This window comes from Sinocyclocheilus rhinocerous, unplaced genomic scaffold, assembly GCF_001515625.1.
Source record: "Sinocyclocheilus rhinocerous isolate Xijiao unplaced genomic scaffold, SAMN03320098_v1.1 scaffold1450, whole genome shotgun sequence".
Classification (NCBI taxonomy): Eukaryota; Metazoa; Chordata; class Actinopteri; order Cypriniformes; family Cyprinidae; genus Sinocyclocheilus; species Sinocyclocheilus rhinocerous.
This window is the reverse complement of record NW_015666201.1, coordinates 178,337-190,964: the sequence shown is the minus strand read 5'-3', so window position 1 is coordinate 190,964 and position 12,628 is coordinate 178,337. Positions and strand designations below refer to the sequence as shown.

The following is a 12,628-nucleotide window of genomic DNA, read 5'->3' as shown; positions in this document are numbered from 1 at the left end:
AAAGGTGGGAATTCATTGGGCACGAACCTCTCAGTGCATTATGCGTATTCTGTAACTGTTGAGTGTGCATCGATTGTACACTCATCATTGCATTGCAATATCGAATGCACTCGATAATGACCACTACAGATGGCTGTCCCCTCAAATAGTGCCCTATTTAAGGGTATAAAGTAGGAGGTGATTTCAGACACAGCCCTTGCTCTCTTAAATGCTCATCTGTTCTTTATATACTTACTCTCCCCTATTTATTGTGCTTCCTTTCCTGTTTTTTTTTTTTTGCTGAATTTTGTGTCATGCACCAGAGTGTTTTGTGACTTGTGCCATTTGCTCTAGCTCTCTTGTGCTAAGCTTTCCTTGTCTTGCCCTGTCCTGATCCTGTTTTCTACCCCGCCTCCCCCTATCAAATATCTGCTCTACCCGGCAACTGGACCCTCTGCACGCCTCAGAGTTCTTCAACCTCTCTCAAGCACTTTGGTTCTGATTGCAAGTTTTGGATCTCTCGATACTGATCTGTCTCCCGGACCTGACCTTGCACATGGTTTTCCCCTATGCTCGGTCTACTCTTCTTGGACCTGATCACACCTGGTCACATTTTCTCTTGGCTTGTGTGGCTGCTATAACGCGGTGCAATCAGTGAAAAATCAGGGTTGTTTTGGTCTTAATATCATTGCTTTGTTTTGGTTACACTTGCTTAGCAGGCCGATAAGAGAGGCAGAGCACCATCCCTGCCTCCACTCAAGCAGTCTCTCTCTCTTACTGTGCAAATGATCTTTTGACAGTCTCACCAAACTTTAACTTAGACTATAATATCAAATTCATTACAACATAGAACCCTTCATCATTCAAAGAGGTTAAAAATGTCAAAGTTTCTATATCTCACATTTCTATTTAGACTATTTAAAATACACTATGCTAGGAGCGTTTCTTAAAATTATTTTTACCTTAAATGTTTAATTTCCTTAACCTTCACTATCCCAACCTTCTCTTGAATCAGCAAAAGCAGTCTTCATCTTTAGCCACCACCATGTCTTGTAATTATCCTATGCCATGCCTAAGGACCTGGATAGGTAAAAACTATGATATAGACATATTAGTTCAATATCATCTCAGCCTCATAGATTCAGGGGTTCATCATAACTCTGCATATGAGACTTTTTATACAGTTCTAGTAAAGCAGCCACTTCACGATCTCGATATAAATTAAGAAATTTTGTCTCAAAAGAATGGCTGTCACCACATGGTCTCAGATGGTTCTTAAAAGCCCATTGCCATTAACTCTTTATAAATAAGCTCCTTTTCCTCAGGGTGTGATCCCCTGGCATAGTTGCATCAAGTTGTAGACACTTGTAACAATGAAAAACAAGCCATCAAGGAATGCGGTTGCTGGTGATCAGGTCTGGAGGAGCTCACATTTTTGAGGCAGATTGCTGTAACTTCTTACAGTTCCCCCCTTAACGATGCTCTAGGCCTATCAAGCATCCGCTCAAATCGTAGAAAAAAAAATTGCTCAGGGTCTGTATTATGATTTTAAAGACCTCATGTCTCTTCAACAATAGCTCCTAGATTAAGTATTTTTGCAATCTCTTATTTCTTAAATGCATTGGGCAGTTGAAACATTTAACTACCAATTGCCCTCTTAATGCATAACATTTGAAATGTAGAATTTTTTGAACTCATTGTAGCATGTCCTTTAACATCTCAGGGTCTATGATTTTCAACTGAAACGCTGTGCTTTACTATAAATAGCTTGTCACTTATGACGCAGGCTCAGATAACAGCATTTAGCTGACTTTGAATGAGAGAGAGAGAACTCTGAGGGATTCAGGACTGGTAGCAATGCATTTTCATTAACTTTTAACAATTTCATTGTACTATCTTTTTACTCTAGCCCAGCTTAAAACATTTTCAAATAAACATCTCTATTTTTGTATTTTTACTTTATTTTTGCAACTCAAAGGTTTCTTCAAAGTGAGTTATTTTGCAGTCCATGTCAGTGCATTTACATCAACTTGTATTTATCCATTCACTTAAATCTGGCCATGGATTTGGAATTTCAACAATGGTTTTAAATATGCCAGGGGTTATCTGACCCAGATATGTTACTTTGGGTCGTGCTAACTGTGCTTTCTTCAAATTGACTTTGAAACCCCCATTTATGTTACTTGTTCACAAATCACAACATTATCATCTCATATGCAAAAAAAATAATTTTCCACTGTAAATTGCCATTTGGCTGATGCTGAGTGGCTAAATTTTTGCAATCCGACAGTAAAATTACTCTTTTGCCCAAACATCAGTAAATATAGAAATTACAGATTTTTACTCAGAACATGTCTCTGTTACTTTTACAGGTTATGCCAGAAGTCATGGTGGGGGCCAGCATGAGATAAAAAATTGTTTCACTGCAGTCAAACACAATCTTATCTTCTAAAGCAAAACATAACCTTCTAAGTTTTTCCAAAACACTACAGCCAATGTTTGTGCCCACACAGTCTTTTCATCAACCCAGAATTCTGTTCAGTATATTATTAGAGCTTGCAACAACTATAAAGGGATTGGAACAGATTTATGATACCATTCTTTGTCATTTAAAACTTCTATGCACAAGGAATCAGATTAAATCATCACTCAGTTACTTCTGGGATTATTTTTAACAAATAGCCACTTTACACATCGGAAAATAGGCACATACATTTAGAAATTTGTATCTTCCTGGTTCTTTCTTTGTTTGCAGCCAATCAAGTTTTTGTTTATCTGGCCTTTACGGCTCCTAGTGCCACAAATGCTCTATCTGGCCTCTACAGCTCTCAGTGCCACACACAAGTCTACTTCTAAGACCTATAGGTGTGCCCATGTACACCTTACCACACACAAAAAGTAACTTAACGTTACAGGTGTACCTCAAACTATGACACCAGTTTACCAAAACAAATTCACACAAAGTCTGGTGTCACCCACTCACGTCTGAGTGAGTCTCTATATCGCTCTCCCTTCTCTCACCCCTTCCGCCACAGACAGTCCCTAACCAGAAATAATTTTAAAAATCTTCCTACCTTGTTTTGTTGATTGATCAGGGATATCACCGAAGAACGATTGCCAGCATTCTCCACCATTAACTGTAGGGGAATTTACAGTTAAACCCAAGGACCAGATATGATGAACAGAGACCAGGATTCAGAGATGCAATTAATTGAAGAAAAAATTACTGAAGAAAGTAGTTTGCAGTTTCATCGGCAGAGGCCAGCTTCAATACTCGCGATAGAGTTCGTAGGCCGCTCTGCGTACATGTTTGAGACACCAGCAATTATACTCTAACAGAGCTCACTAATTACGTCAATACATAGATAAACTTAGAAAATCTCCACGCATGGACATAAAACTCGAAGCATATCTTCTAGTGATTATTTTGGTGACAAGTGATCAGAGGACGCTCTGGGTCGCTATAGGTCTCTCCAGAGACGTATATCTGTCACCCTGGACATCAGTGATGGCAAATGACGGTTTCCCCCTGGGGCTGTCTCAGCATCTAGCTGCAAAGACAGACACTCACCCACATACGCAGAGAACACTTATCTGTACTTCAAGGTTGCCGGGCTCTGCCCTGAATCTTATCAAATATGGTTCACAACACACACACACACAATGAGAGCCGCTTCTTAGAGAGTAAAAAGGCAGACTAAAGCTATATTCAACTTATTTTCTAACATAGACAAATGTTCTAATCACTTGTTGGTCATGTAGATGGGAGGTTCCGATGACCTCTGTGACATGGCAGTCTTGACCCTGAGAGGAGAAGACAGAACTCGCAAAAACTTACCACTACACATTCCAGAAATTTCCAAGAAAGATATTCAGATACATACATTTTTTGTCTAACTACTAATATATAGTAACTAATAACTTCATTCAATATAAATAACTTTGATTAATAATTATTCAAGAAGTAACAAATATATATATTATGAAGGTTGCCATGTCTCCATGATGTCTGAAGGATTCCACTCCTTCAGCGGTTACAGCAGCCAAATAAAATCTAATATTAAAGAGTCAAGGGCCAAGAGTCCAACTAAAGTAAACTAAACACTGACCACCATAATGGTGACTATTTCCTTCACTGATTCTGCTTGTTACAATCAGGTGTCTTCACTAATGGTCAATCATCCCTCAATTAATCACTTAATTATCACATTAACTGCAACACTGTTTCAGAGTTACTTTTAACACTCTTGAGTGTGGACTCAAACTCAGAGGAGAGCTAATTTAACATGCGGTTTTTGCCGTGTACTTATTACTATAATATTATATTTACTATTAGTATGTACAGTATTCTAGTTGGCACAATTTCTTTCTAAAAACCAAACAATGCTCTCTCAGAAAAGAGCATTGCTGGTACTTCTCTTCACTGGTCCTTTCTCACAGGCAGATCCTTCAAGGTTGGAGCAGAGGAGTGTCTATTACATACGCTAACCACTGGGGGGTCTCAGGGAGTGCAAAAAAAAAAAGGCCACAGCCATATCACCCTACAGCCCAAGACTGGTTGCCCACTGAAGCCAAGCAGGGTTGAGCCTGGACAGTACCTGGATGGGAGACCTCCTGGGAAAACTAAGTTGCTGCTGGAAGAGGTGTTAGTGAGGCCAGCAGGAGGTGCTCACTCTGTGGTCTGTGTGGGTCCTAACGCTCCAGTGTAGTGACGGGGAAACTATATTGTAAAAAGCACCATCATTTGGATGAGACGTTAAACCGAGGTCCTGACTCTCTGTGGTCATTAAAAATCCCATGGCACTTCTCGTAAAGAGTAGGGGTGTAACCCCGGTGTCCTGGCCAAATTCCCTCCACTGGCCCTTGTCAATCATGGCCTCCTAATAATCCCCATCCACTGGATTAGCTCTATGACTCTCTCTCCTCTCCACCTGTAGCTGGTGTGTGGTGAGCGTACTGGTGCCGTTGTCCTGTGGCTGCCGTCGCATCATCCAGGTGGATGCTGCACACTGGTGGTGGTTGAGGAGAGACCCCCACCCCCCATATGATTGTAAAGCGCTTTGGGTGTACAGCAATACACAATAAAGTGCTATATAAATGCCTCATTCATTCAAAAATGCTTATGGACAAAAGTTCTGGGTGCTTCCTTACTGGCTCAAGTCAAGATTCTAAATCTCTAAGAAAAACCCAAATATTTAATTTTGCCATTTGGTGATTATGAATAAATAAATGCAAAACATTCTACAACCACAGAATATCCTGTGCATTCAAATCAAAATGCAATTTTGTTTTTATTTTATTTTTTAACAAAATCCCTAAAACAATATAAACAGACTAATTCAAACAACTGGATAAAAAAAATGAGGTACACTAAACTCTTTCTTAAAAACCTTCAATCTGTTGTTTTCAGAAAAACAAAACAGCAACAACAAATAAATAGCTCTGGTGCATCAATGACAAGTAAATTTGATTTTGTGACAGTTCAGTTTTTTAGAGTTATTTTTAAAAGTAGCTGATCTGCTAAAGTCGCTGATCAAGAATGTAAAAAAACAGAAATAAACTATTTAAAAAAAACATTCAACAAAACTACATGGCAACCGCAATAATCTGTGTAGAGTAAACTATTTTATGCATGTACTATAGTCTATCACTTCACTTCATTCATTCTGTTACATTCACTACACGGTAAGTACAGTACAGGAGTGAAACCACTAATGGTCATTGTTGAAAATGGCAATAAAAAAAAGGCTCTGTTAAGTCTCTCAAAATAAAGGTTCAACGTGTACTAGTTCCTTTACTCTCTAGAACCACAATCACATTTTAGGCAATGGCTGCCAATAGCCAGTTGGCATTATTCGAACATCATTAAGCTATTTCAACAAAGACGCCTCAATGTCCACATCTAGATGTACATCATCTAGAAGAAGGTATTTACTAGTCCTTGGCATGTATTTACCTTCATACAATCCCTTTGACACTAAATGAATTCAAGTCCCTCATACTTCACGTCCCCAATCTTAGTTTCAGGAAGTAGGATTCGGCCATCCAGGGTGAACGCCACAATGTAAGTGGCAATTTTCCCTGCATCCTCCTCAGACTTTAGAGCAACAATAATCTGATCATCTGTGTCGGGGACAAACTTAAACGATGAAAAGCCATGCGTAGGGTTCAGGGGCCCAACGTTTCTCACTTTAATGTCCTGGAAGTCTGGTGAGCAGCTGAGCATTAGATTGGTGCCCCGCCGCTCATCTGCCGTCTCATCATATCGCTCGCTGCTAGCACGTCGTGGCAGGAAGAACCAGCGTTGTAATGTGACGCTCCAAGCTGCAGACTCGTGTATGAGGTACCCTGAGATGACAATAGAAAGGAAATGAACAGAGACTGGAAATAAAGCATTCATTCTTAGTGACTGAATACTAAATCGCACAAGACTTATAAGAATAGAAGTCATATTTTACCCCAAATTTAGAAAACAAAATAAGAATTTTCATGAAGAAAATGAAGTCGGTTCACTATGAAAACATTCTAGCTTTCAGAATTCAATGAGACATTCCAAGTGTAGTCCAGTGTAAAATAATATGTTTTAGAAAACACACAACATGATTGCTGAAATACTATTAGGGAAAATTATATTCTGTTCGTTACATGGTAAACTCGACCATCAGACAAACATTTATTAGTAATATTTTACAAGGTCTACCCTGCTTACTGTCAATGGTGTGTACTTTGAATGGCTTGTGTGCTCAACTGCACACTAGACGGAGTGGAACTTGAGTGTTAAGACTACAAGAGCTCTTGACACAAAAGTTATTGTTATATCAATGCCACTTTTAAAATACAAAATTCACCACTCAATACAAATGCACACTGCATGTAAGTGAAAGGCTGCTGCTTACCGGGTGGGCTGATGCCTGCAGCGCTGCGGAAAGCGTTATACTTAGGAACCCAGTTCTGGTGCTGTACATCTCCGTGGAATCCCACCACTTTCACCCACTCAGGATTGTCATTCAGCACTTCTCCGTTGGTGGTGGTCCACTCCTTCCCCAAACCCCCCACATATAGGTGCTCATCCTTTACTGCAAGCCACTCGGCCTTAAACCCTAGAGAATGTAAGAAAAAAAAAAAACACAACTGAAATCAAATATCATGTTTGAATTGATTGCTTTGCATTTCATCATTTTACATTTATTTTAATAGTTTCTGACTGTTACCGTGTAGTCAGCCCATGATGAAATGCTAAATTAAATGATTTAGAATGTAAAATGAAGTCCTTAAAATGTGTGTTTGGGGGCTGAATATTAAAGCTACACTACACTCTCACAAAAATATGCAAAAATTGTACTGCAAAGAATGTATCCTCAAAGTGACACCTTTGTACCTTCTTTACCCCTAAAGGGTGCATAGTACCATAAGAGTACAAACTACCTTAAGGATACATATTACTACTCTAAGCTACTAATATGCACCCTTTAGGGATAAAGAAGGTACAAAGGTGTCCCTCTGAGGGAACTGCCCCAGTGACAAGCTTTTGTACCCCTAAAGGTACAAAGCATGCATTTTGTGCACACTTTTGGCCCTCTAGCGGTTGAAGCATAAAACTACAAGTCACTGAGAAGCATTGTTTTGGTAATAACAGCAGTTGTGCTTCGGCTCCGTTATTCTGCGAAGATTAATCTAATGGTATCCTTCACTGTGCTTACTGCGTTAACCACATAAGGATAATGACAGGGAAGAGATTGCTAAATAAAGTTATTATTTTTGTTTTGTTTTTGCGCACAAAAAGTATTCTCGCCGCTTCATAAAATTATTGTAGAACCACTGTAGTCACGTCGACTGTTTTAACGTCGTCTTTAGTACCTTTATGGATCTTGAAAGTTTGGGTGGCATGGCTATGCTCACGGTTACAGGTGATCGCCATATCAGTGTGAAGGTCTCTCCCAATATGTCTAATAAGCAGGTAGATCATATGCTGCTATTGGTTTGACTTGAAAAGTTGGCAATCTTGACATTAGATATAACGATTACTATTCATATCAGCGAATGGAGGAGAATATAACTTGGTAAGGCTATTTATAGGCAAATAGACTAAAACAGTAAAAGGTTTAAAATATTATCTTTTCCTTTCTCTCGCAAAGTCTTTTTGGCTTTAAAGGGTTAGTTAACCAAAAAAACGAAAATTCTGTCATTAATATACGCGGTTAACGCAGTAAGCACAGTGAAGGCTTCCGTGTTCTACGGTGCACATGTGAGCAGCGCGACGCATGCGTGTGATGCTGATGCAGGTGCCGTCCAATAATGAGCCAACGTTCTGACGTAGAACCTGGAAGCGCTGGACGTAAACAACGTATGAGAATGACACAGAAGAGAAGAGGTTGTTGAATAAAGTCGTTATATTTGTGCACAAAAAGTATTCTCGCCGCTTCATAAAATTATTGTAGAACCACTGTAGTCACGTCGACTGTTTTAACGTCGTCTTTAGTACCTTTATGGATCTTGAAAGTTTGGGTGGCATGGCTGTCAATGGAGGCCTCTCTGAGCCATCGGATTTGATCAAAAATATCTTAATTTGTGTTCTGAAGATGAACAAAGGTCTTAGGGGTGTGGAACGACATGAGGGTGAGTAATTAATGACATAATTTTCATTTTTGGGTGAACTAACCCTTTAAGTTACTTCCACTGCTTATAGAATTAGCCTGACTTTCATTCCTTTATATACAGATATGACGTAAACACACACAGACAAGAGATGAAAGTATGCAGTTTTCTTGGAAATCTGTCCCAACAACTCAAACTATAAATAATTTTTACAGGTTAATCACAGTGATTTAGGGTAAGGCAAAACACGGTTTGGAAGATGGTTTTATGATGTACTCGCTCAAAATTTTAATTTATGTGATGTAGTTTTATGTATTCAGTTCCCTTATCACTTGACCCTCAAGTCAGCAGAAACACTGATGGAATCTGTGAGAGGTACTGGTATTAGCACCATTTGTGGCCATTGGGGCAGTTGTGGCCTAATGTTTAAAGAGTCGGACTTGTAATCCGAAGGTTACAGTTTTGATTCTCAATACTGGCAGGAAATGTAGGTGGATGGGTGAACAGCGCTCTCTTCCACCCTCAATACCCACGACTGAGGTGTCTTTGAGCAAGGCACCTTATTGCTCCCTGGGCACTGCAGCAAAAATGGCAGCCCACTGCTCCAGGTGTGCACCCGGTCAATGGAGGCCTCTCTGAGCCATCGGATTTGATCAAAAATATCTTAATTTGTGTTCTGAAGATGAACAAAGGTCTTAGGGGTGTGGAACGACATGAGGGTGAGTAATTAATGACATAATTTTCATTTTTGGGTGAACTAACCCTTTAAGTTACTTCCACTGCTTATAGAATTAGCCTGACTTTCATTCCTTTATATACAGATATGACGTAAACACACACAGACAAGAGATGAAAGTATGCAGTTTTCTTGGAAATCTGTCCCAACAACTCAAACTATAAATAATTTTTACAGGTTAATCACAGTGATTTAGGGTAAGGCAAAACACGGTTTGGAAGATGGTTTTATGATGTAAGTTACTTCCACTGCTTATAGAATTAGCCTGACTTTCATTCCTTTATATACAGATATGACGTAAACACACACAGACAAGAGATGAAAGTATGCAGTTTTCTTGGAAATCTGTCCCAACAACTCAAACTATAAATAATTTTTACAGGTTAATCACAGTGATTTAGGGTAAGGCAAAACACAGTTTGGAAAATGGTTTTATGATGTACTCGCTCAAAATTTAAATTTATGTGATGTAGTTTTACGTATTCAGTTCCCTTATCACTTGACCCTCAAGTCAGCGGAAACACTGATGGAATCTGTGAGAGGTACTGGTATTAGCACCATTTGTGGCCATTGGGGCAGTTGTGGCCTAATGTTTAAAGAGTCGGACTTGTAATCCGAAGGTTACAGTTTTGATTCTCAATACTGGCAGGAAATGTAGGTGGATGGGTGAACAGCGCTCTCTTCCACCCTCAATACCCACGACTGAGGTGTCTTTGAGCAAGGCACCTTATTGCTCCCTGGGCACTGCAGCAAAGATGGCTGCCCACTGCTCCAGGAGTGCACCCATGGTGTATGCGTTCAATACTGCTCCTAACATGTGTGTGCACTAACTTGGATGGGTTACATTCTGAGGGTTATGGGTTACCATACTTAGCCTACACATCACTTTGAAAACATTTGGGCTTTTTAATTTTGGTGCGAAAAGGGTACTTTTGCAACACTAACCTTTTGAAACTGAGCCATCCCCATCTGGCAGTATGACCCAGGGAACTGCTTTAAGTCCATCTATATTATATACAACACCCGTACGATCATCCACGCTGTACAGTTTGCCATTAAACACCACTAATTCGGAGAGCTCCATGCCCCGACCTTTCTCTGCCAAGTGACTTTCCAAGACCACCCTGTCCTGATCCCATTCGACCGCCACTGTATCCCCACTCTCCGACACCAGGAGGTGACCCTTCAGCATGTAGCTGAACCAGGTCAGCTTCTTTTCGCTGAGTGAGTTCGTGTCCAGGTCCGCGATGACCCCTATTTGGTAGCGTGTGCCCTGTGCCGTGCGCTCTGGTGGACTGAGGGGGTATGTGTCATTGTAGCGGCCCTCCGTTCTCACATCCTGATGGTTTAACCTCAAACCATATTTGCCTCTGGGTTGGGGGTGAAAGGGCAAAAGCTGCATGTAGATGAGGAGGGCGAGGGTTAGTGCTGACGCTACCACCACAATGGCTTTCCATTTGATGCGAAAGCGGGAATCGGTGGTGTTGGTCATGGAAGCCAGCATTGGGAGCCCTCCAACAGAGATGCGCAGAGAGTTCATAGGCTCATTTTGGTTAAGACGTGCATAGCCTGGAGAAACAGGCATTAGGGAGGGACAGCAGCCACACCTACACAGGAAACAGAAACATATTTAGGTCAACGTGTCACATTTACAAACATCCCACCTCTCCCGGACATCCCGGGAGCCTCCTGCATACTGATAGTGGCTCCCTGATGGCCGCAAATCACATGCAATATCCCGGAAATCGAGCAAGTGGGAAGCCCTGTTTCCAACTTGTATGTGACCACTTGTGTTTGGTTTTCGTCGAGACACTACCTTTTTATCTCATTACACTCTACAAAAGATTCACTGGAGTGCCGAGAGTGGCACACGACCATCACTTATGAGCAAGCAGGAGGGGAAGTGAATAAACTCTACTCTTCCCCTGTCAGTCAATGTAATCATCACAACCTGCTTATGCTGTTTATTCTGGTTTTACCCAATTTGTACGGTTTTTTTTTCACCTCATCACAACCTTTTTTATTCTTATGAGAGATACTGGATCCACCCAAACAGGTCCTGTAACAGAGCCAGTTAAAAACCAAAATTAAGCAATGTGAATACAACCGACAGTCAGTTGGCAACCCCCAGTGTTAAATTCATTGCATGTGTTAACGCCTGATTACATATCTAAATGAACTTCTCCATTCTGGCTACACTCAACTCAATGTGCCTTAGTTGGAAGAAAAAAAAATTGCTCATGCTATACCAATATAACAGTCTTGCTTTTACAAGTCTAAATGGTGTAATTTCTGTGCACTAGAAGCACCAAATGGAACTGCAATAATGTTCTTCAAATCTGGAACAGTTCTCCAGTCTACTATTGGTCAGACAAACCAATAGCTCCACCCCAAACTCACACCGTTGGCTGAGCCAATGTGTTGGGCTGCTTTTGATGTGCAAACAAATTCACAGCAATGATCTGATAACCCCAGTGTTGATTCTCTTCAGGGATATCAACTTGCCAAATTACTTGGCTTTGCATGCTAACCTGGAGTAGGAGAAAATGTTTAAAAAAAAAAAAGTCACACCACTTTTAACCCATTTTTCATAGGGGACAAACTCATTTAGCGACCTTGTTTCTCTATCATTTAACTTGACAGTCAATCATTCAATGAGATAAACAGGTGCAAAGGTTACAAATTTACAGACATCGATTTTCTTATCTCCAGCATGACTCCTCTTCTTAAGTTTGTAAACAACAAATCAAGTAGATTATCAAATAACCAATCCTTCTGCACTTTAATGATTTAAAAAACTTCAAATTAGATGCTTTCATCACTAACAACAATTACAAGCAAGTGTTAGAACACTCTTGTCCTACAAAAGACATGACTATTTAGTTAGACCCAAGACACCAAACACTTACCAGCTTCTCCAGCTACGACAGGATATACTGATGCCACAGAAACACTTTGTGTAGGAAATGAGTAATGTTGACGTGGAGGTAAGGAGTGGCTTTGTGAAAGGACGGAAGACACACAGGGTGAAAACAGGTACGGCTGGATGTGACACAAGTTAACCCATTTAAAATGTTTAGCACAATTCTCACATTTAAATCATTGTTGGCAGCAACCCTGGTCTTGTTTACAAGAGTGTAATGTTCATTACTCCAACTTTTAGACTCTGTACTGAACCATAACATACCCCAAGGGACTATACCAGTGGAATAGACTATACGGCCCCACCCCCCCAAATCAGGGCGATTTGTGCCCGTTTGTGCCGTTAAAACAAACACTGTATCTATTTTCCTTCCTTAGATATAACCAAAATATTTT

General features: G+C 40.3%; 1 protein-coding gene across 2 annotated transcripts in view; it reads right to left on the bottom strand.

Annotated features, from left to right (window-relative positions):
* Positions 1-5,350: 5,350 nt before the first annotated feature.
* cant1a (calcium activated nucleotidase 1a) overlaps positions 5,351-12,628 on the bottom strand; it is a 10,788-nt gene continuing 3,510 nt past the window's right edge. Inside the window, exons 1-4 of one of the 2 annotated variants that reach the window (XM_016543425.1) lie at positions 12,220-12,287; positions 10,256-10,917; positions 6,876-7,079; positions 5,351-6,327 (exon numbers count right to left, since the gene is read on the bottom strand). In XM_016543425.1, the coding sequence (XP_016398911.1) occupies positions 5,957-6,327; positions 6,876-7,079; positions 10,256-10,895 (1,215 nt within the window). In that variant the 5' untranslated portion in view covers positions 10,896-10,917; positions 12,220-12,287 and the 3' untranslated portion in view covers positions 5,351-5,956. Of the gene's footprint in view, positions 6,328-6,875; positions 7,080-10,255; positions 10,918-12,219; positions 12,288-12,628 lie in introns of those variants that run through there. The other variant, XM_016543424.1, reaches the window with a different exon arrangement.